Source organism: Felis catus, chromosome X (genome assembly GCF_018350175.1).
Source record: "Felis catus isolate Fca126 chromosome X, F.catus_Fca126_mat1.0, whole genome shotgun sequence".
NCBI lineage: Eukaryota > Metazoa > Chordata > Mammalia > Carnivora > Felidae > Felis > Felis catus.
Window position 1 is genome coordinate 106,606,212 of NC_058386.1, and position 23,639 is coordinate 106,629,850.

Sequence of the window (23,639 nt, forward strand, 5' to 3'; positions counted from 1 at the left end):
AAATGGGCAGAAAACATGAATAGACACTTCTCTAAAGAAGACATCCAGATGGCCAACAGGCACATGAAAAGATGTTCAGCGTCGCTCCTTATCAGGGAAATACAAATCAAAACCACACTCAGGTATCACCTCACGCCAGTCAGAGTGGCCAAAATGAACAAATCAGGAGACTATAGATGCTGGAGAGGATGTGGAGAAACAGGAACCCTCTTGCACTGTTGGTGGGAATGCAAATTGGTGCAGCCGCTCTGGAAAGCAGTGTGGAGGTTCCTCAGAAAATTAAAATAGATCTACCCTATGACCCAGCAATAGCACTGCTAAGAATTTATCCAAGGGATACAGGAGTACTGATGCATAGGGCCACTTGTACCCCAATGTTTATAGCAGCACTCTCAACAATAGCCAAATTATGGAAAGAGCCTAAATGTCCATCAACTGATGAATGGATAAAGAAATGGTGGTTTATATACACAATGGAATTCTACGTGGCAATGAGAAAGAATGAAATATGGCCTTTTGTAGCAACGTGGATGGAACTGGAGAGTGTGATGCTAAGTGAAATAAGCCATACAGAGAAAGACAGATACCATATGGTTTCACTCTTATGTGGATCCTGAGAAACTTAACAGGAACCCATGGGGGAGGGGAAGGAAAAAAAAAAAAGAGGTTAGAGTGGGAGAGAGCCAAAGCATAAGAGACTGTTAAAAACTGAGAACAAACTGAGGGTTGATGGGGGGTGGGAGGGAGGAGAGGGTGGGTGATGGGTATTGAGGAGGGCACCTTTTGGGATGAGCAATGGGTGTTGTATGGAAACCAATTTGTCAATAAATTTCATATAAAAAAATAAAATAAAAGAAAAAGAAAAATTAAAAAAAAGTAAAATCTTAAAAAAAAAAAGAGATTAACCAACTTGCTCAAGGTCACTCCTCAAGGAAATGAAACAAGCAGGATTCAAACCAGTCAGATGACCCCAGAACCCACTCTCTCAGAAAAGGGCAGGTCGTGTGGTGCTCACCATCTTACAGATGAGAAAACTGAGGTTCAGCCAGGATCACACAGCTGGTGAGTTGGGACTGACACCCAACTGTTCTCCACACCATCCTGCTTCCTCAAGGCCTGCCCACCAAGACCTTTCCTTTCGAGCCCAGATACTTGCTTCTGGGGTTCTGGCAGGCCATAGCAGTAGTGGGGGGAGGGGGCAGGGAGCCAGACTCAGCCCAGGTCTGCTCACATGCTCCCCTTTCCTCCCTTCAGTGCAAGACCCAGGGCTCTGCCTCATCTCTTCCCTTAACTGCCCCTTCCAATCCACCATCATGGGGTTGAGAGCCCAGAAGCATGGCTCTGCCACCCAGGTCCTCCTTCGCTGGGCCCCAGATAGTCAGCACACTGAGCACCGCGCTTGAAGGGCTTCTCTGCATCAGGCAAGGAAACATTCAGAGCCTACACAGCAAGGCTAACACACGCAGGAGCACTTGAGACATCATTAGGAATTGAAGATAAATAAATGCCCCATTGGAAAAGCCCCCTTTCCTAGGAGATGGGATTCCAGACTTCTAATTCCAGCTGTGCCAGCTGTGTGTCTGTAGGCAAGTCACTCTCTGGTCTTCAGTTATCTCTTCTGTAAACTACCTATAACGCCTTCCACATGAACTTACAGTGAGCCGCCCATAAGATCTAGATGGGACAACACTCTGTGAGTCAGGAAGCCAGGCAGACAGCAGATGATAATGCGATTATTATTCACCCAGCATGAGTTCAACTCTTGCCTCACCTTTGGAGGTATGTAAGGAAAAAACTGGGGATCCAGATTTTTTTTTAAGTTTTTTACTGTTTTTTATTATTATTATTATTTTTTTTTTTTGAGAGAGAGACAGAGGCAGAATGCGAGTGGGTTAGGGGCAGAGAGAGAGGGAGACACAGAATCGGAAGCAGGCTCCAGGCTCTGAGCTGTCAGCACAGAGCCTGACGCGGGGCTCGAACTCACGAGCCGTGAGACCATGACCTGAGCCGAAGTCGGACGCTCAACCGACTGAGCCATGCAGGAGCCCCTGAGGATCCAGATTTTAGATATAACTCGTCGAAACTAGACAGGCTTTTGACCAAGGATCTAATTTGTGTTTTCCCAGCTATGCTTTCTAGCGCCTGGGGTTCCTTACAAATGCCAGAAGGACTGCCCCAAAAGGCAGAGCTCCTGCTAAAAGGCACCCGCATGGGCTTCCCACTAAACTGTATTGGAAGTAGTCGCAGGACCACCTTCTGGGTGACCAATCTTGTGCTTAGAAGAGTCCTGGACTCCGCTCTCACCATCTTGAAATTTTAAAAAAATTTTCAACAAGGGGCCCTGCATGTTCACTTTGTACCAGGTCCCACGAATCCCATAGCCAGTGTGGACTAGGAGCTCCATGACTAAAAACAAAACAAAACAAAACACATACACAAACACAAAGGAAAAGTGGGTTTCATCCCTTTGATGTACAGATGGGGAAATGCAACAGCAGCACAGATAAAGGAGGGAATTGCCCCGGGTCACACAGCCGGGCGAAGTCAGGATTAAATTCCCAGGATCCTGACTCAGCTCTGCTGCTGCTTCTCTTGCATTCAGTGTGTTCTTCCATCACTCCCTACTGCCTCTATGGAGCAAACTGAAGCCCAAGGAGATCTGTTTCAGGTCACACAGTTGTGATAACAGTGGTGATGATGGGACTGAGCTACATTTTTTGATGATTAAATCCTTTTTGGAATAGGTAAGAGCATGGGTGAGATCATAGGTACATACATACATACATACAATATACACAAAGAGTCTAAGTGGTGCATTTTTTAAATTATAACTAAGCAGTCCTGTCTCTTGCCGGCCAGCTGTCTCCAGCTCCTCATGAGCTGGGACCACGGAAGGGGTGGAGCTGGCTGCCCTCACCCAGCTAACCCATGTCAGCAGTGAATTTTACCAACTCACTGGGCACTTCCTCAAATCGGTGGTTAGAACTCTTGGTGCCAAAAAATATATAGAAATATGAAAGAATCAATGGCAACCCTTTCCTCCCTGTCCCTCCCTGGCCTCCAAGGCTCTCTGGGCTGGAAGTAGGAGGCGCTCCCTGACCCCGCCCAGCCAGCCCTGGCCCTAGCACTGGCCCACCTCCTCACTTCCTTGTTTCTTTGTGAAACAGGAACTGAGCAAGCAGCACAAGTAGGGTAGGATGGGTGGTTGAGAAAACCCCAGTGGTCCATGGCGAGGCTGTGAAGCTGAGAAGCTGATTTCCCTGCCAGCAGTCCTAAGTAGTTCCAGATTCTCTTGCTTGCCACACCTTCTGTGTTCTAGAATAGCTGGGGCTGAGGGACCCTGCCCTTTGCAAGCTGGAGACATTCAGGATATGGACCGCAGAGTCATGCAGCAGAGATTCAGATGGGGCCCAGATGAGATATGGAAGCAGGTGCCAAGACAAGAGGAGAAACTGCGAGTGGGGCCTGGAGTGAACTTGACATAGCCCCTCCTCAGGCACAGAGCACTTTGTGTGAGCTGTGCGCTGGACTGACTGCGCTCTCTCTAGACATGTAATCTGGGTAACTCTGCTCTCTCTCTCTCTGTCTCTCTCTTTCACACACACACACACACACACACACACACACCAGGCAAGGTCCACATTATCACTGTCTTCACAAGAGCTCATTGCCAATGTCACTTGCCCAAGGTCATGCAGCCAGTAAGTGATCTATGGCTATTTGAATCCAGTTCTACCTGACCCCAGTTCTGGGAGGTGTCTCCTGCTCTGCCTCTTCCCTAGACAATCATCCCCTAGACTGCTCAGCGACTTTTGTCCTTGTAACATTGGGACACAATCCTAGGCAGAGCAGCCTAGGTCCCTCCCAGTCTCCCATAGAAACGCCTGCAGTGAGTAGTGTGTTTTTCTCTGAGCGCCAAAGCCCCAGCCTCTCCTTCGTGGTAATTGCCACAGCTGCCTGCAGGTGTTCTTTGTTTTTAAACTGGGACCTTATCATGAGTTCAGAGATTCAGAGATGACTTTCCCTCCCATCAGCCCCTGCTGTCAGGGACTCCCCAGTGCTCCTACAGCTGCAGGCTCTATATGTCCTGTGTGCAAGAGGAATGGATGCTTCCTGCCCACGTTCCATGCCCTCCTCTGCCCTTCTCCTACCTGCGATTTTGCTCTTCTCACCCTCCCTGCCTATGATTACCACCATGAAATCTGCTAATGGGCTGGGCTTTCCAAGGTGGACTTCACCTTGGAAATGCCCAGGTATTTCCAAGCAGCCGTGTGGTGTCTGCTTGAACATTTCTAAACACAGGAAGCTCTACTACTTAACTAGGGTTGAACTAAGTACCATCTACATATCAAAAATGTCTCCCTCGGAAGGAACCCAAACCTTCCATTTGTCTGTTTCCCATCATTCCTGGCCAACCAGAATACATCCTTTCCTCTTCATGACAGCTGTTTGAAGTCAACTTGCTTCCCCATCCCAACCCAAATATTACAGGTGTTGAGCACTCCCCAGGTTGACAGGACTCCGCTACAGATCCTCCTGCACACACACTTAACTGGCCTTAGCTATCCAGCTTTTATGCCTGGAATCAGACCTCCAGATGCCCTCTCTTCCTCTTCACTCCCACCGCCTGCCACAGAGTATTATTTTCCACTGGATGTGTGTGTGTGGCTGGGAGAGGTGAGACTAAGAATCATTTTGAAGGTTTATCCAAATATAGATATCCCTCGATAGCCAAACTCTTACTCTCTGAAACAAGGATTTGGAGAGTAAGGGACACTTTCAGACATATCTCAGTCAAATATCACACCCATGATCTTCTACCGAATTAGAATCTCTTCAGGAGTGCAGGTGGGGGCTGCTCTATGTGAATGCAGCCTACAGTAACCTCGGTGTCTGGCAGTCCTATTGTCTACTCTCTGAAGGTTCAAGGGGATCTCACTACCTGTGGGACCTCCCGCCCCAAAACGTACACATCCCACAAAATAGCTGCTAAATCAAGGCTTTCCTGCCCCCACGTTTATACTGGTCACATCCTTGCCCTAATAATCCCAGTTTAAACTGCTGATTTCATGGGGTTGTGTTGGGATGAACTCATTGGGCCAAGAACAAGCACTGGGCAAATGTGAGCTTGCCTCCCCACCTAGGACGTAAGTTCGCAAGTGCAAGGGACTTCGGAAGCTGTTTATTTTGTGTCTCCCCCAAGAGCTTGGCACAAGGTTCTGCACACAGCTAGCTTGTAGGTCCTGTCTGCCAGCCCATTATCAAGTTTGAGGTGGCCTTGTTCTCTGCACTACTGATCTGGATCACTTCTTTAGCTGAGAGCTCTGTGTACCTGGAAAGTAACCTATAAAATGCTAATGTGTTGCCCAGAAGGGAAACCTATTTAAAAAGTGTTTAGGGCCCATTAGCCAGCTGGGGCTTGACCTCAGGGGACTAGGACCCAGGCAGTCTGCCAGGAGCGAAAAGTTGGGGGAAGGTAAGTCCAGATGGAGGAGCCCCGGACCCCCAGAGCAGGGGCTGCCGATCAGGGGAGGCACATCTGAAATGGAGACAGAAGGGCAGCGCTGACCACACTCGTTCCCTTCTGTCCTGGGGGGTTTGGTCGCCTCTCTGCACTTTGATTCAGGTCCCCACCCCCACTCCCGCCGCCTTTTCCCAGGCCTAGGCGAGGCGGCGGCCCAGCGCCCTGGTTAGCTGGCTGCCTTTAGTCGCTTTGCGGTTAGTGTGTGAGCTCGGCTCGCGGCCGGGGCTGAGCAAACAGGAAGCGGGCACATCCTGCGCGCCGGTTCGGTTCGGGGACGCGCCGTCGCGGTGCGAGCCTGGGAGCTTCTGCGGGGGCTCCAGCTGCGGGAGCCCCCGGTGCCCTGAGCCCCTGCAGCCCTGTGCCTACCCCTCGCCCCGCGGGGCCGCGTCCCCCACCCCTGCCAGGCTCCTTCCCAGGCAGCAGAGCCCGGAAGCGAGCTGGGGTGCGGAATCTGTTCAGGAGCCCGCCTGGCAGGCTGAGGACAGAGCCAAAGAAGGATGGTTTCAGCCTGGGGGGAAAGGACCGGGTCTTCCCTGAGCTCACCCCGACGGATGGATGGTCAAAGGGCGTGGGGCAGGCTGGGGGACAAGCGGGGAGGAAGTCAACAAGAACATCTTGGGAACAGGAGAGGGCCAGCCCAGGATTTCACAAGTGCTACAGAATGCAAAGTCTTAAAAACATGCACACCTTTTACCCCGGGATGCCCCTTCTGGAAATCCATCCAAAGGAAAAAAATTGTGGCTATGAATATTTACCTTAAGGATGTGCAATGAAGAGTGAAAAAAAAGTTGGCATAGTTGAATATTTCCTAGCATGAGAAAGTCTCAATGACACTGTATTCGGTTTAACAAGGAGATACCAACAGAGTTGGGGAAATGTGACTTTTTTTCATTTTTGAGAATTTAAAAACAGTTTGTTTAGGTATGATTGACCTACAATAAACTGCACATTTTAAAAATGTATGATTTATTTTGACATATGTATACACCCATGAAACCACCACAACCAAGATAGTGAACATATCTATCACCCCAAAAAGGGTCCTTGTGCCCGTTATGACCTCTCCTTCCCCTCCCCACCCCCTCAAACCACAGATCTGCTTTCTGTGCAGTATGATTTTTTTTTTGTAAAATACGTATATAGAGAGAGAGGTAGTTAAATGCTCAAAAATAGAAAGATATTTATTTAAACAGTATGGAAGATAATTATGGAGAGAATTTTTAAATTTCCTCCTTTTTGTGTATCCACGTTTGCTAAATTATATATGATGAATATGAATTGCTTCTGGAATAAGAAAATCATTGAAGTTATTAAAATATCTGCCACAGATAACCCACAAAGTGAACATTGTAAACTTAACTACACACGCATTCAAGAAATGCCTTGAATGGGACATTTGCTAGTGGTATGAAGTTGCTTGTGAAATCATGTCTTTTTCATGGTGATGGCTGTTGTGATGACAAATATATGGGGGTGGTCAAGGAGTTTTGACTCCAGGCATGACTGCTGTGGTGAGGACGGCAGTCAGCATGGTTGTGGCAGTGGGGATGATAGCTGTAAGGAGATAGCTATAACCATGACTGCAGATAGAGGAGGATGGCTGAGAGTTGTTGACTACACAGGTGGTTGTTCTAGCAAGTGGCTGTGGTAGTATTGGCAATGACTGCAGCAGTGACAGTGGTGGGGATGTCGTGATGGCTGTAAAGGGTGATGACTGTAGGAATAACTGTTGTAGGGGTAAGATGTTGGGGCGGTGACTAGGTGGAATGTCTATAAGGGTGACAGCCGTGAGGCTGATGATTGTAAGCTGATAGCAATGATGAGGACTGTGGGGGTAACGGCTGATGGTGCTGACTGTAGGGGTGATTGCTGTGGTGATGATGGCTGTAAGTGTGCTGATGATGGTGGGGATGACTGGTGGGAATGACATGGTTGTAGGGGTGGTAGTGGTGGTAGCAATGACCTTGGTGATGCAAGGTGACCAGGAGCATTGGGTTAACAGGCAGAGAGACATGGTCCAACTTCTGGCTTCTGGCTTCTGGTCAGTGAGATAAGAGGTGTGAGTAGGCCATATAATGTCCAGTTGATTGGCCACCTGCGGGGAGATGGAGCAGGATTGCTGATGATTGACATGAGATGGCATAGTAGGGACTTTTCTCTGCTTCTTCAACCTAAGAGCCGTCTGCATCGGAATCTCTGGAGACTGAAGCTGGGACTTCCTTCCTCCCTAGGGGCCAGCAGGGGCTGCGATTGCTGTAAGAGCAGGTCACGTGGCGGGGCTTCCTGTATGCTGCTGCTGCCGGGTGTCCATGGCCCGCACCCCCAAGCTGCCACTGCAGCAGTCAGAGTGGCGGCCAGAGGCTCGGTCCATGCTGTGCTCCCTGGACGGTGTTAGCGAGGCTGAGCAAGAGGCCTCAGTGTCTCGACACCTAAGATTGCAAGGACGGAGCGTCACCAGGTCGGAGGACCATGTTGCGCCGCAAACCCTCCAACGCCAGCGATAAGGAGCCCACTCAGAAGAGAAAGGTGAGGAGCATCTCTGAGAACCCACTCCTTCCTTCCCTCTGGTCTCTCAACCCATTCCCTCCAGGAATCTTAGAAGTAGGAAGAGCCAAAGGCCATACGTTGTGTCGGTAGGCAAGGGCCAAAGGGCAGTGGGGCAGGGGCCCAAAGGTTACTAGAGTAGCAGAACTACAGAAGAGACTTTCAAAAGCTAGAGAAGCAAGGTTATAGAATAGACTCTTAGAAGTCTGGAATTCTAGAATTCAACTCCACAACGATGGGATAGAGACCTAAAATTAAGGGTTAGAACCCTGGACCAGAATTCAAGAATCACAAAATATAATTCTCGAGTTGAATCCCAAGATTGTACTTAATTCTCTATCCCCTACGCTGGTTCTGCCACTACTTCTGCCCAAGCGTGGCCTCTCAAGAGCTGCTCAAAGAGCCTTGCTGGGCCACCCGGTTAAAAGCCATGATGCTCCTGGGGCCCTTACCCTGTGGCTATCGCCTGGACTCTGTCCCCTTGGTTCAGTTCTGTTGCAGCTCTCCAGTACCACAAGAGCGGCAGCCAACTAGAGAGTGGGCCCAAGGTGATTTCTATACTCAAGAAAAGGGTTTCCAAAGCTGAAGTAGAATGCACAGGGTGTACGGCTTCTTCCCAGGTGGGGAGAAATTATTTGTGAAGACTGAGAAATGAAGCTGGTGAGATGGGAAGGAGGAAAATTTCAGTGGAGGGATTTTAAAGACCAGGAAGAAAAGCAGGTGCCATGGGCAGCTGAAATATTCCTCTTCCTGGAGCGGAGGCCCAATAGAAGATTACTTGAAGACTGCCAGATCTAGATTTCCCTAAGTTGGATTTGAGGATTTCTAGACTTATTCTTTGATTTGATTATAGGATTTTCCCAGGCAACCAGCAAGTACATCCCACACATCCAGCGGGATCCTAGGACCATCACAAAGCAGGCTTGAACCAGGTCCAAGAGGCCCAGGCCTAGCTCCCAAGCTACACTCTGGGACCTCCAGGCCCTCACTCTGCCCTGCTGTTTTCTCCTGGAGCTCAGCCCAGGTGCCCTACGGGGGAGCCCCTTGTCAGGGGAGCAGCTCCCAAGCGGAGGCCCAGCCAGCTGAAAGGCTGAGCCCTGGGGCACTGGGGTGTGCCTCCTGCCCCATCTCAGGTCCTGGGGTGGCTGCCACTTCCGGCTGTACACTCCCCACTCCAGATGCTCCTCTAAGGTTGCAGCGGAGGTGGGCACAGGCGGGTAGAGACTCATGAGTCTTCACACAGGCTCTGCCACCACCATCCAAGCCCTGCTTGGCGCTCGGCCCAGCAGGCTTACCATTGGCTGCCACCCCTCAGTGAGCAGGTCCACTTCCCCTTGATCTCTGGTTGATGGGGGTGGGAAGCAGAGACTGCTTTAGACACTGCTGGGCCCCAAACCACAGGGGAGCTGAGCTGGAGGAAAGGGTCTGAGAAAGAGCTGACACTTTGACAGTGGGACCATGTGTACCCCAGAGGCACACAGAAGCCAAAAGTCCCTGTCTTCTTCCATGACTTTCCTTATCCAGATTGTTTGGTGACTCGGCCTCTGGGATTCCCGCCCCCCACCCCCACCCCAACAGGCTTCTCCCAGGAGAAGCAAGGCCCATGTGGCACTCTGAGGTCCATGTCCTCTAGGGAGGATCATCCAGGCAAATCCCAAACCACCCCTGCCTGAGCCTGGGCCAGCCTCCAGAGCCACTCTCCGAGCCCTGTACTGTGGAAATGCCCTTAGCTTCCAGAAGGTAGGGACAGCATCTTCCCCAGGCCTGGAGGTAGCAGCACAGCTCTAGTGCTATGATCTTGGGCAAGTCCCTTCTTCTCAATGGCTGAGGTTGATGTGATGGAGGGAAAACCACAAAGACAAATGAGGCTTCTCTCTCCTGCCCCTGCTCCTCATCCCAGGCCTGCCAAAAAAGAATGTGCTGGGCAGGGGGCAAGAAAGTGGGGTTGAAATCCTACAGGTTCTAGGTGTAGGACCTTGGACAGTTCATTGACCTTCTCTGGGCCTTGGTTCCTTCATTTTGGAAAAGGGGGATAGTTCTTGATCTGCGCATCTCAGGAGGTTGTATAGATCGCCTGGAACAATCAGTGTGAGAGTGCTCTGTTACATGCATGCATGTGCACACAAGAGGGTGCGTGCTGTAGGCATGGGTGGGCATGGGGAGCATGCTGCAAAGAAGACACCCTCAGTCCTAGCCCTGAAGTGGAGGCAACAAGACTTGAAAGCACTAAGAGCCTGCACCAAGGGAGGACTCACATCAGGTGCCAGGTGCTGCACTTGCACCCATATCTTAGCTTGTTTGCTTCGCATGTCAGCCTTGTGACATAGGAGCAGATCTTGTCTTTATCTCTGTTTTATGCCCAAGTCTCAGAGAGGTGAAGTGACTTACCTGAGTGCACACAGACAGGAAGCTGCAGAGCAGGGATCCAAGCCAAAATTTGTCAGTCTCCAGAGTCTTAACCCCTTCTCTTTACACCCTCGTGTCCCCCTACTGATCCCAAAAGCACTAGGAAAATCTGGTGAGCATAAAAGACCCAGCCCACCAGTAGGAAAGCATACCTCTACATGACACCCTCACCAGCATACACTTTGTATTTCCAGTGCTTTCTCATTGCCCATAGGCTAACTAACACCCAAGTTCCTTGGCATGGCTGGCAAGGGCCTTCCATGACCTTTTCTGCTCCACCTCCCACCATACCCACTATACTCAGAATGTTTCTAACTCTCATTCTTGCTTAAACTTTTCCCGGATCCTCCTGGAGAAATCCTGGCTCCCCTGCATGGAGCAACTTAAATGTGCCTCCTTCTCCATGAAGCCCTCCCAAGCCCTTCCTCCTCCATGCTTCCACCCGCTCTCCTGGAAGCTCCCTCCAAACACTGCCCACAGTTGCCATTACACTCAATCCATTCCTGTACTGGGAGGCAACTCCGTAAGCTCTGAGCACAGCAACACACACAGGCTTCCAGAGTTGCAGACTTGAGTTCAAACTCCTGCTCTTGCTGCTGCCAATTGTGTGACTCTACCTAGGACACTTCATTTCCCTGAGTCTCAGTTTCCTCAGCTGGGCAATAGGGACATAAGACAAGACCGTGGTGAGGCTGGAGTGAGCTGGTATGCACAAAGTGCTTGGCAGGGTACAGGGTACCTGGGAGGTACTTAAGCCCTTTCTTACTGGACGCCCACATATACACAGGTCAGTGCCTAGGGCCTAGGGGGTGCTGGGTATATGGCTGGTACAATGAAGGAGCTGAGAGGGTGGTTGCAGAGACACCCAGGGAAAGCCAAGCTTCCTTAAGAAGTAGGGGAAAAAGATGCCAATGGGGAACAGTGTGAGGCTCTGAGGGGCTGAGCAGGGGAGCCTTCCTACAGGGAGCAGCATCTTTGAAACTGGAATTGAAAAGCCTTTCTATGGATGTATAATATTCATTCAAAGAAGTGCATAAATTATAAGTGTTCCACTCAATGAATTTCTATAAGGCAAACATTCCCTCACAGGCAGCACCCAAATCAAAAAGCAAAGCACTTTCGGGGTGCCCAGCTGGTTCAGTTGGCAGAGCACGCAACTCTTGATTTTGGGGTCATGAGTTCAAGCCCCATATTGGACATAGAGCTTACTTTAAAAAAAAAAAAAAAAAAGCACTTCCAACATTCCAGGAACTTCCTTTATGCCCCTGATTGTCACTACATGCTCTCTTTTCCTAAGGACCACCATTATCCTGGCTTCCAACAGCATAGCTGTGTTGCCAGGTTTTGAAATTTCTATATGACGAACTGTATAATGTACTCTGTGGCTGACCCCTTCTGCTCAACAGCGTATCTGTGAGATTCATCCATATGTTGGGGAGAGCTCATTGCTATGTACTATTCCCTTCCATGACTCTGTTACAATTCCTGTATCCATTCTATAGTTTATGGGCATGTGGGTTGTTTCCAGTTCCATTGGATTGTGAAGGAGGGGAGAAACTATGTCTGACAGAGAAGGGTGGAGTTTTCCAGGTGGGGCACGCCCTGGGTGAAAGTACGGAGGGGGTCAGAGGAAAGGCTAAGCACACATGGACATTTGCTGAGGGGCTGCTGTGTCAGCGCCTTCTATTCTCACAGTCACCAACGAGGTAGGTGCTCTTGTCTTCATTTTACCCACAAGGAAATGGAAACCCAGAGAAGTTGAACTCTTTTAGCTTTGCACAGCTGGTCAATGGCAGAGTCAAGATGTGATCACTTGTGAGCTGACAGAGACTAAGGATCGGGGAGGTTAAATAACTCACTGAAGGTCACACACCCCCAGAGTTGAACTCACCAACATCTGATGCCAGAAAAGTAGCTCTTTCCAAGAGTCCCACATACTCCTCTTGGACATGGAAAAGGGGCCAACAGTGTATGGTACTACCTCCTGCCCTGGGCAGGACCCCCCCAGGAAGGTCTCACCCCTTCACCTGGAAGCCAGGTGGAAAATCCAAAGGGGCTCAAGGGTTTCAACCCATACATGGGTGGGGGGATCATTTCAGAGTCACCAAAAGGCTTTCAAATATTTGTGGTTGTCCCTCAGGTTGGAGGTAGGCTGGGCCAAAGGCTACCCTGGCTTGCCCCCACCCCTAGTCACCTGAAGAACATGTTTAGTTTTTTCCCTGTCCCTGGGTTGAGGAGTGGCCAGCAGGCCCAAGTCCCAGCACCACCCCTACGGCCATTTTGGATGGTTTTCCTCCCATTTTGAGCTAAAGCTGGGACAGAGGGGCCCTGACATAAGGTCTTGGGGGCCAAAGGCCCTCCTCCCAGCCCCCAGCTTGCAGATTAATGACAGGAAAAGGAAAGAACTGCAGCCTGGTGGTGAGTTTACTCTCCCCAACAAAGCCCACTTCCGGCCCTGTGCCTGCCCTCCTGCGTGCTTTCCTAGGCTTGCCAGTCACTGGGGCTTCTAGGGCAACTCTCAGCCTCCTGGTCTGCAGACAAGCTAAAGAGCAGTGAAGGGAAGGCCATAATGGTCCCATCGGTCTATAAATAGCAGCCCAGCCTGCCCTCCTTGGGCCCAGGCCAGCCTGGTGCCCACCCTCTCTCTGTTCCCTCTTTTCCAGGCAATAAGAGGAGGAAGTTATCCAGGCAGCTGCATCCTAGCCATTCAAGAGAAGGAAATAAACAAAAGGTGGAGGAGAGAAGGGGGAAAAAAGGGGGGGGGGAAGAGGAAAGAATAGTGGGTGGGGAACACCAAGGAAGGAGGATGGAGGAGACGCATGGGAACCACAACAGTCACCCCGTGGTCATGCTTTCCCCTCGCCATGCCCACTCACGCCCCCCTTTTCCATCTCTCCAGTGTAGCACAGAAGAGGCTTTCTGACTGAGGCTGTAGGTGCTTCATTCGGGCAGCCCTCATGGTGGTAGTGTCTGCTTGGCATGACTGCTGACCTAGTTTCTGGTCAGCTAGTTGGCTGCAACCTCTAGGAAGGTGTGGCCCCTGACCCTGATTGCCTATTTGCCTTTGGTCAAGACCCACCAAGAGAACTAAAATCCCCAGGAGTCCTCGCTGTAGTCCCCAGGAGTAGGGGCCAATTGTGTGTGTGTTGGGGTCAGGTGATACTGCCCCTGTCCTGGGGGGGATTGTCACTGGACCCCCCTTTCATACGAAAGAGGATGTGAAACTTTCAGCTTTGTGTGGGTTTGGGGCTTCGGTTCCTCAAGCCCTTATCTCTGGTGTCTGCAGTATATACCACTCTATCTGTCTGGCCATCTGTGAACCCTGGTTCCTGTGTGTATCTCTGGTCTTGACTGTTGATCTTGATTCAGGCTCAGCCTCCACTTCTTGTCTGTAAAGCCTGACTCTTTACCTGCCTGGCCCTGGTTTCTGGCTGCCATCTTGCCATGCTCATGCATATACAGTTAAGAACGCTCATTTCCTGAAAACAACCTCATCAGTGCAAACCACTGGCAGGGTTTAAAAGTCCAAGCACTGGAGCCAGCCCATCATATTAGTGGGCTAGTATGCCGAGATGAAGAAAGAAAATGGCTGCTTTTTTTTTTCACTAAATTAACCCCAATAGTTCATGTCCCAAATCTGTTGGCACCTTCTACTGAGGGTTTCCAGAAAGTATAATGCTAGGCCTGATTCCTGGGGTGTGACTGCCTTGCTCTTCCGAGGACACAGATTCATCAGGCTGGAGACATCAATTGTGCCACTATCACTGTGACAGGGACACCATGCTTGAATCAGATCCAGAGCAAAGAGGCCGCTGTGGTGTTGGGGAAGGTTTTCTCTGTTATGTAAAGGTGATGCTATGGTCGTGCTGAGGTATGTCTCTAGTAGGAGATATGCTTTTGCCCAGACTCATTTAGTATTTCACTGCAAAATTCTGGAGCCCGAACTTCAAGTACCGGTGGAAATGTGGGCTTTGTCTGAGGCCTGGCTGAGGTCACAGGCTCCTGAGGTCTGGAGCTTGCCCTGGGACCAGCATCCAAGGCTATTCTTGGCTGAAGAGCAGCAAGCAGCCAGGTACCTCCAAGTACATCTGGATGCTGCACCTCATTAGCTCCAGGTCCTCAGGGCACACGTGGGCGCTCCTAGCCCTGGGCTACGTGCGGTGCGTGTGTCAGTAGCAGGGGACAGCTCCTCGCTCCTCATTCCGCCAGCCACTCATGGCGGCTCCTCTGCCTCTTCCAGCTCTCACTCCAGCGCTCCAGCAGCTTCAAGGATTTTGCCAAATCCAAACCCAGCTCCCCCGTGGTGAGCGAGAAGGAATTTAACCTGGATGATAATGTGAGTTGCTGAGGCTCCTCCTCTGGGGATCTGGCTGCAGGCCCCGGGTGGGGGGATGGCAGGGTGGGGGAAGAGGAGATTTTCAGACTGTTGAGGAAAGCCTGCTTAAATACAGAAGGCCCGCCCTCCCACCCACCGAAATTCTGGGCCCCAAGAACTCAGCCGCGTTCTTTTCAATCGCAAATTACAGTGGATCCTAGAACCATACGGGTTTGAATGGCGCAGGTACACTTGCAGGCGGATTTTTTTCGATAAACCCAGGACAGTACTGCAAATGTATTTTCTCCTCCTTGTAATTTTCTTAATACCATTTTCTTTTCGCTAGCCTACTTTATTGTAAAAATACAGTATGTAGTACGTATACATACAAAATATGTGTTAATCAACTGTTTATGTTATGGGTAAGTCTTGTGGTCAACAGTAGGCTATTAGTAGTTAAGTTTTGGGAGAGTCAGATGTTATACATGGATTTTCAACCGCAGGCAGCGGGGGTGGGATTTGACGCCCCTAACCCCCACGTTGTTTAAGGGTCAACTGTAATTATCAAACTAACTACAGATTAATAGGGTTGATCAGGTACAGGACTAGGAGGGAAGGGGATGGGGGCCTCTAACTTCCACCCCCTAATCCTCTGCCAGGACCTGAGGGCCTCCTTCTGCCCTCAGATCCTGGACCCAGGATCACCAGTGTCCCTGGACCTCCTCCTTTGTTGTCACAGATTCCAGAAGATGACTCAGGTGTCCCTATCCCAGAAGATGCCGGGAAGAGTGGCAAAAAGCTGGGGAAGAAGTGGAGGGCCGTGATTTCCCGAACCATGAACAGGAAGATGGGCAAGATGATGGTGAAGGCCCTGTCAGAAGAGATGGTGAGGCCTGTGGTCCGGGGGAGCAGAGGGGGATGGGGAGGACGGGCACTGCTCTGGCAGGATGTGAGCATGACCACCTTGACAGCCACTGCTCAGGTGCCGTGCCTGAAGGCCTGATTCAGTACCAGAAGGAAGGTCATACAGAGGAGAGCTCACTCAGCCGTGGACCTGGCAGCAAGGCATAGTCCTGAGGGAGCAGGGGTAGGGTCTGAGGATGGATGGGAGTCTGGGTATCAGAAACTACTGGGAAAGGCAGCCCTAAGGAGGGGGGCCGCTAACAGGGAAATGAGACTGCCTGAAGCAAATTCATCCACCTCAACATCTCACTTGGAACCAGCGTCTGGGATTGGGAAGACTTGATTCGAAGAGGGGCCCCTGTGAGGGAAAATAGAGAAGGCTGGCTCCAGCCCAGGGAGAAAGGGTAGGACAGACAGCTGAGGGGCCAGCACATGTCAGGACCTGAGGTCACACAGTGGGTGTGCTGAGCTCAGGGCTCTTACAGAAGGTGCCTGGCCATGGTGTGCTCTATTCCGCTTGCACTGGCTCGTGCCAGCTGGGGCCAGCAACTGGCCAAATTTTCGGGAATTTTGTGAGTCAGATGTGAAACCCAAACACTGCTGAAAATTAGATTATATGAGTTTAGAATTAAACAAATATTACAAATAAGGAGACAACCGTCAATCTTCAGAACTCATAATTTCCCAACTCTTCTACTCTCTCTTACTATTCTCTAAGTTCTTGAGGGTGTTTGCATCTACAGTCTCTGTGTGGTGGCATTAGCCTATCTGGTGTGCTGCTCGGTCAGTGACTTCGTACTGGTGCCTTGACGTCGGCTGCCGCGGGGAGGATTCCCGACACAGGAATTGGCAACTGCTACGAATCGGGGCTTTTATTCCTAGGGAGCCAGTTGTGAAAGGGCCACCACCACACTGAGGTGTGGTGAAGTGGAGGAGCTGGAGTCACTCCAACTTGTTGTGGGTTCCTGTGTGGCCTTGGGGACGCTCCTCCCTTACTCCTCTTCTGTAAACTTGGGAGGGTCATCGCACTACCTTTTGGTGTCACCGTGAGGATGAGATGAAATGGCGGGCAGGGCTGGCACATAGGAGCCCAGCGGAAAGCAGCTCCTCTCCAGCACCGTGGTCTGCTGGACTCTGCCCTAGCAGCAGCGCTCAGCGCAGGCTTGGGCACCGAAGCCCTTCCCGCGTGTACGTTGGCACTTGAGGCTGACCGAGCACATTCACGTGAATGTGCAGAGTCCAGCAGACCACGGTGCCGGAGAGGCTCCTCATTCCATGAGGGAGGCAGGGCAAGGACTGTCATTCCCACTTCACAGAAGCGGAAACTTGGCCTCAGAGATGCCAGGCAGCCTATAAGCGACAGAGCCCACGCTCGAGCGAGGCCCCACTTCTCCACGGAGCCCAGGCCCGTTTCCTTTGCACCCGCAGCTGCCCCGTGTGCATCCCAGTCAAGGCCTCTCAGGGCTCCCTGCCTCCCCTCCCCTGCAGGGAGACACTCTGGAGGAGGGCTCAGCCTCCCCGACTTCGCCAGACTGCAGCCTGGACAGCCCCAGCCCTGAGAAGATGGCACTGGCCTTTTCTGAGCAGGAGCAGGAGCTTCCGGCACTTAGCCGCCAGGCATCCACAGGTGAGTAGGGGCCAGAAGGGAACATCTGCTGAGTCTGGAGAAAAGGACTGGGTTAGGGCCATGCAGGTGGCTGTCTGGGAGGGAGGTGAGAGAAAGGAACCTTCACAGTTTACCTGCTGGGAGCTTTCCAAGCCCTCTCACGTTAAATTTTCACAACAACCTCATGGTGCCAGTACTATCATCCCCACTGTATTGATGTGAAAACTGAGGCCCAGAAAGGTTTTCACTTGCCCAAGGTGACCCAGTCTTGAGCTCAGGTCTGCCTAGAGGAGCTGCCACTTGCTGTCTCCAGGCCCTGGAGGGGCCCAGGGTCAGAGGAAGAGCCCCATTGCCCTCTTGGACTAGTCCACCCCCACCCTCCCAAGGCGAGGTAGAGGCTACAGCGCCTGGGCCTCTGACGTCCCAGGCTGGGGGTGGGGGTAAAGGGTCTCCACCTGGGAAGACAGCCTCTTGGACTGCAGCCCTTGGTTTGCTGGGCTCAGGGCGCCACTTGGCATGTTCTAGATGTCTATGGGGTTGGACAGCCCCTCCTGGAGGAGGGGCTGTAGACTCTGGGCTGCAGACCCACAGAGCCACTGTCCTCACTCCTCAGGCTAGTTCTAAGTTCTGTGCTCTTTCTCTGACTCCACAGACACCTCCCTGCCCCCACCAAAAGCCACTTATAATGCCCTCCATCCCTCCCCTCCCAGAGAGAAAGAGCCTGTCTGAGTTTCCATGTGATGTTATAACCAGACAGAGTCTTATTAAGTAGAGAAAGTAAAATATTAGTTTAGGGTGTGGTTTCTCAGGTGCAAGGTGGCTTCCAGGAGCACTAGAGTAGGAGTCAGGAGACTCGGAGTCTAATGGCCCCAGTGCTACCAATTGTAAGTTGAGAGACCTTGAGCTGTCAATTGTCCTGTCTGGCCTCAGTTTTCCTCTTCTGTTCATTGGGGTGTTGGCCCAGTTGGTCTCTAGAGGTCTTTCCAAATTGCTCATTCTTTAGTCCATGAGCCATTTCTCCTTCTGTGGTCAACCATTTTCATGCCTGTGGTCCCAAAGGTAAAGCTGTGCTCCTGCAGGGTGGTAGAGGAGGTGGGTCAGAATCCCTTCTGCAGTGTGAGACTTGCCGGAGACCAGCATTCTTCCCCAGAATGAATCCTAGGGATTTCCAGCCACAGCCCCTGGAAGGTACCTCCCAGGTACTGCCCCAGCTGTCTTAGGACAAAGGTGACCCTCCTCCCTGCCCCATATCCTGCAGGCAGTGAGCTCTGCAGCCCCAGCCCAGGCTCTGGCAGCTTCGGAGAGGAACCACCTGCCCCACAGTACACAGGGCCCTTCTGTGGCAGGGCACGAGTCCACACCGACTTCACTCCCAGCCCCTATGACCATGACTCGCTGAAACTGCAGGTAAGGTTGGCATGTAGGCCTCTCCTGAGCCGGGAAGGCTGTGCTCATAAAGGAGCCTTCTTTGAGCCAGGGTACAAGTGTCCCTGGAGGCCAAGGGAATACCCTTCCCCTCTCCCCTGCTCCACTGTGCTCTCCTGTCCTCCCAACAGAAAGGAGATGTGATCCAGATCATTGAAAAGCCACCTGTGGGCACATGGCTGGGCCTGCTCAATGGCAGGCTGGGATCTTTCAAGTTCATCTATGTGGATGTGCTGCCTGAGGAGGCCGCAGGACCTGCCCGCCCCACCCGCCGACAAAGCAAGGGCAAGAGGCCCAAGCCCAAGACTCTGCATGAGCTACTGGAGCGCATAGGCCTGGAGGTTTGAGCTGGGACCTGCACTCTAAGATCAAGGGAGGCACACTTGGCCCAGAAATGGAGGCTAGGGCATGGTCAGCTATGTGGGAAGGGGGGGATCCTGAGCGGGGGTAGCTTGTAAGTGGCCACACTGGTGGTCTGCCTCTGCCCACAGGAGCACACGTCCACCCTGCTGCTCAATGGCTACCAGACACTGGAGGACTTCAAAGAGCTGCGGGAAACACACCTCAATGAGCTGAACATCATGGACCCACAGCACCGGGCCAAGCTGCTCACGGCCGCCGAGCTGCTGCTGGACTACGACAGTGAGTGGGTTTAGGAGCTGGGTGTGGGGGTGCCTGCAGGTATTCCAGGGAGGGGAGGCCTGCCCTGGCCCTGCCCTCTGAGCACACTCAGCCCCAGGACCCCTCTGCAATGGGAAGGCACTTTCCACACTCCAATTCCAGTCTCAGGCAAAGTTTGGCAGCAGAGAGGTCTTAGGGATGATGGGGTCCAACTCCCTTTGGGGTCAAAGGGAGACTTAAGGCCAGAGAAGGTAAGGTATGTACTCAAGGCCTCAAAGCTGGGTAATAACAGAACCAGGAACAAGTGCAGCTTTCCCAGCTGCTAGCTGGGTGCTGAAGAAGTTTGAGCTCCTGGGCTGGGTTGCTGCCTTGGAAACCACTCCCACATGGTTCTAAGCCAGAAAGGGTGAGCAGGGTAGGGATGGTGGTGGGTGCCCAGAGGGAGAGACTGCCTATGGTAGACTTCCCAGAGTCCCTACCCCACACACAAGGGGCCCTGGGACTTTGGAAACCCCTCCCAGCTAAGGCGTAAGCACCCCCACATTCCATCTCCTTCCTTTCCCCCGGCAGCCGGCAGCGAGGAGGCGGAAGAGGGCACTGAGAACAGCCAGGAGCCAGCGGCAAACACAGTGTCCGAACCCAAGGTGGACATTCCTCGAGACTCTGGCTGCTTCGAGGGCTCAGAGAGCGGGCGTGATGAGACGGAGCTGGCGGGCCCTGAGGAGCAGCTGCAGGGCCTCTCCCTGGCCGGGGCGCCTTGAGGCAGAGGCGGCGGCACAGGCCGAGGCTGGGCCCCAGCGGCAAACACTGGGGATGGGCCCGGCCTCCCACAGAGGCCCAGACCCCAGAGGACTGGTGCCGAGTCTGGCCCTGCTCCCCTAGCGGTGCCCAGGGCTGCGGAGGCCGGCCAAGGCCTTCCCTGTAGGCTTGGCTGGAGTGGATGCGGAGCCACCCAAGGGCATGTCCCACCCACCCAGTCCCCTCCCTCCACCAGCTACTGACAGCACAGAACTTCCAGGCACTGCCTGCTCCCAGTCACAGCAAGTGGGACACTGCGGGGCCATCCTACCCATGTCCCTCACCACCGAGGCCCCCAAACCCTCCTCACCCTCACACCACTTTCCCCTGTCACACTGCTCCTGAAAAGGGGGCCAAGTCAATGTTTCAGGTACGTTTCAAAACCCTAGGAAGGCTGGCCATTTGAAAGGACCCTAACTCATCATGGGTCCATACAGACTTCCCCGAACAAGGCTTGAAGAAAGCCACATGGACCTTCCCCACATTCCTTCTCCTTAACTTTTTGAGAGGTCTGGCCACTAAATCGCCATCTGACTTAAACCAAGTGCTTTCCCCAATCAAGGTCTAGGACTGGTGAGGATTAGAGTGGATACTGCTGAGGACCTTGCCAGCTCTGACATTCTGTGACGTTAAAAGTCTGCTCTCCCGTCACCTGTGGCTGAGGACACCAGTGGGGTTTACTGAGGGAGCTGAAGGGACTTTGGGCTCCCAAATGAAACGGCTCCTCCTGCTCATTCGTTCCATACCTCCCCACGTGACTCAAGCCAAGATACAACTTCCCCCAGCTTAAAACAATATGACCCTCCCTTTCCACTCCTGGCACCATCCAATGACACTTCCCCTGAAGGCCAATGGCAGATAGATCTGCCTTCCAAGGACAGAACTGCCCCTCTGAAGCCAGATGCAAGTCTGGACTCAGACTCGGCCCCCTGTAAGGGTTCTTAGAAACAAAGAAAGCATGAAGCTTGACACTGGGGAGTCTACTACCCCCAACTTTGCTTTCCAAGAGGTTTTGATGTACAGTTCTAGAATGGGAGGAAGCTTATCTGTCGGTGGGGGCCCTCCCTTGATGTCAATACCAAGTCTGTGCCCTGAATTCCCAGAGTAAACCTTCCCCAGGGTCCAACTGGCCTGGGGACAGGGCCCACTACGTCTAGGACGGCCTGCTTCGTGAACACACTTCTCGACCTACTATGAAGAATTTTGGTAAAAGCTACCTTGGGGAAAAGGTTTGGGTGTAAATATGAGGGGATGGAGGCGGATAAGTTGGCAGCAATAAACATAGGTAGAACTAAATACAGTCTCCAGTTATCTTTCTTATGGAGAGAGGGTTGGAGGAAGGTCACACCAGTATCCTTTGAAGCTGGACTCAGCAAAATGACCTCCAATGACCTTTCAGGATCATCTGTCCCTTCCCTGAAGATGCTCACTGCCCTTGATCCTGCCAACCTAACACTCCAGTTTGAAGCACTAACTGGCTCTGCCCTCCCTGTTAACCAGCAATCCTCAGAGTACAGGATCCCAGAGCCACAGGCCTTGCTGGGGTCTGAGAGTGTGGGTATCTATTTCCCTCTTCCTAGAATGGTTACTTAACAAGAGCCTTGAAGACCTACACCAGTGAGGAAGGGCCCATGCTAGGGGCTGTCCAGGGTCCAAAAGGGAGAAATTTGGATTCCGCAGGGCCTTCCCTCTGAGGCCACCTCTTCTTGGACCCCATCCTGTCCCCACTGAAACTATAGAAACTCCTGGGAGGTGGGACAGAGACGAAAAACTCCCTCCGTTTCTGCCTGCATGAACTGCACTAGGGATGGCAGACTGCGGTAAGAGCTGCCGCCAGAGTGAACACAAGGCTGCTCTGCTTCCAGGCTTTGTTCTCAGCTGTGCTCACACCACTGCCCTTAGTGGCTGTGGGCCACAGGCAGCTGCAACCATTATCCTCACCAGAGAAACCAAGAGAAGCTCAAACAGCCTCTAAGCTCCAATGGTACCGTGTACTTGCTGCCATTTAGTAGGCACCAACTGCAGTACCAGAAACCAAGCACTTGGCCTTTATTCTCTCAGATAATCAATCTCCGAAGTACCCTGCTCTTGCTTCCCCCCGCCCAGGTACATTCCATCATCTTCCCACTTTACAGAGGAGGAAACCGAAGCTCAGACAGGTTGAAGAAGTTGAGTAGGGAGTCCGACAACCTTTCAGAAGCCTCCTGCCCTCCAAAGGGCAATCTGACCCTCTGTCATGTGCCTTTGACACCCTTTGACCTGGCCATTCCCCTCCTAGGACTTGATCCACAGAAAGAGCCACACAAGTGCACAGATATATGGACAAAGACGCTCATAGCAGCTTTGTCTGCAAGGGTAAGCAATTGGAAGCAACGCAAATGGGGAATTAGTTAGATACGTTATAGTTCGTTCACATAATACTGTGCAGCCATTAATCATGACATGGTAGAAAAATATTTCATAACACAGGGAAAAATCTTTGTGATTTTTTATTGTTTGATTACAAATTTTTAAATTATACAATAATGTACAAACATTCCTGTTGTAAAAGAAGTCTGTGCTGGATCATGGGGGGCGGGGAATGAGTACTAAAACATTATTTATAGGGTGATTCCATTTTTATTTAAGAAAAGGAAAACGTACAAAAGAATAAAGACTAGAAAGATCTGCACCAAATGGTTACCAGTGAGACTAGTGTGGTGGGACTGGGGGAGGGAGGGAGAGAAGTGTCCACTTTGTACATTCTTCTTCTGTTTGGATTTTAAAAGTATCTATTATTTTATGTCTATTTAAAAAGGAACAATATTTTAAGTTTTGAAAAAAAAAAAAAAAACTAAATAAATAGGCCCCAACCTCTGGCCTCCAATGTGGAGCAGTAGCAAAGTCATTCTCCTGCTGTCTTTTGGCACAGGCTTCTGGAAAGGTGGGGAGTGGGGGATGAATAACGCACAAAGTACTTAAAATCCACACAAACTGAGGGGACCTTATCAGAGTAGATTCCAAAACCTTTTAAAATCTTCGGGTAGTACCTATCTATTAGGCCTAAGCTGGGGAAAGGAAAATATCAGAAAAAGCAAAATCAGACTGAGAAAGTGTTTTGAACTCCTCCCCACCCTAGGGAGGGGAGTGTGGAGTGTCTCAGAGCTATCAGGCCCCAGTTTTGTCTACAGGCTGGATACAGGCTGATAGCTATGCAAAGACTCCAATGATCACAAGACTTTGGGATAGGCAGCTGAGGAGGGGCAATGAGGAAATTGTACTCTACAGACCAGGGCCTGAGGGATAAGAAAGGCAGGGGCCAGGTGGGGCTACAGCCCAGGGCCCTAAGTGCCTCCATCAGGCAGGGCTGCCAGAACCTTTTCACCAGCCCATGGACATCTAGAAGATGCTAAGGGCACCCTATCCCAGCAAACCAAGGGATGCAGTCCAATTGGCTGAGTCTTCTCAGCTAGAGACCCTCTATCCCTTCCCCCAGCCTAGTATTTCAGAAGCCTAGG

General features: G+C 51.6%; 1 protein-coding gene across 1 annotated transcript; it reads left to right on the forward strand.

Annotated features, from left to right (window-relative positions):
* Nucleotides 1-7,810: 7,810 nt before the first annotated feature.
* Nucleotides 7,811-21,438, forward strand: SASH3 (SAM and SH3 domain containing 3). Its single transcript, XM_004000880.6, has 8 exons — nucleotides 7,811-8,050; nucleotides 14,715-14,810; nucleotides 15,529-15,675; nucleotides 17,181-17,319; nucleotides 18,557-18,705; nucleotides 18,855-19,064; nucleotides 19,215-19,365; nucleotides 19,915-21,438. Exons 1-8 carry the CDS (start codon nucleotides 7,994-7,996, stop codon nucleotides 20,103-20,105), a joined length of 1,140 nt encoding a protein of 379 aa, XP_004000929.1. The 5' UTR covers nucleotides 7,811-7,993; the 3' UTR covers nucleotides 20,106-21,438.
* Nucleotides 21,439-23,639: the final 2,201 nt, after the last annotated feature.

Coding starts and splice junctions, on each gene's coding strand:
- SASH3 (XM_004000880.6), top strand. CDS start 7,994: ATGTTGCGCCGCAAACCCTCCAACGCCAGCGATAAGGAGCCCACTCAG. Junction 8,051..14,714: donor AGCCCACTCAGAAGAGAAAG/GTGAGGAGCATC, acceptor TGCCTCTTCCAG/CTCTCACTCCAGCGCTCCAG. Junction 18,706..18,854: donor ATGACTCGCTGAAACTGCAG/GTAAGGTTGGCA, acceptor TCCTCCCAACAG/AAAGGAGATGTGATCCAGAT.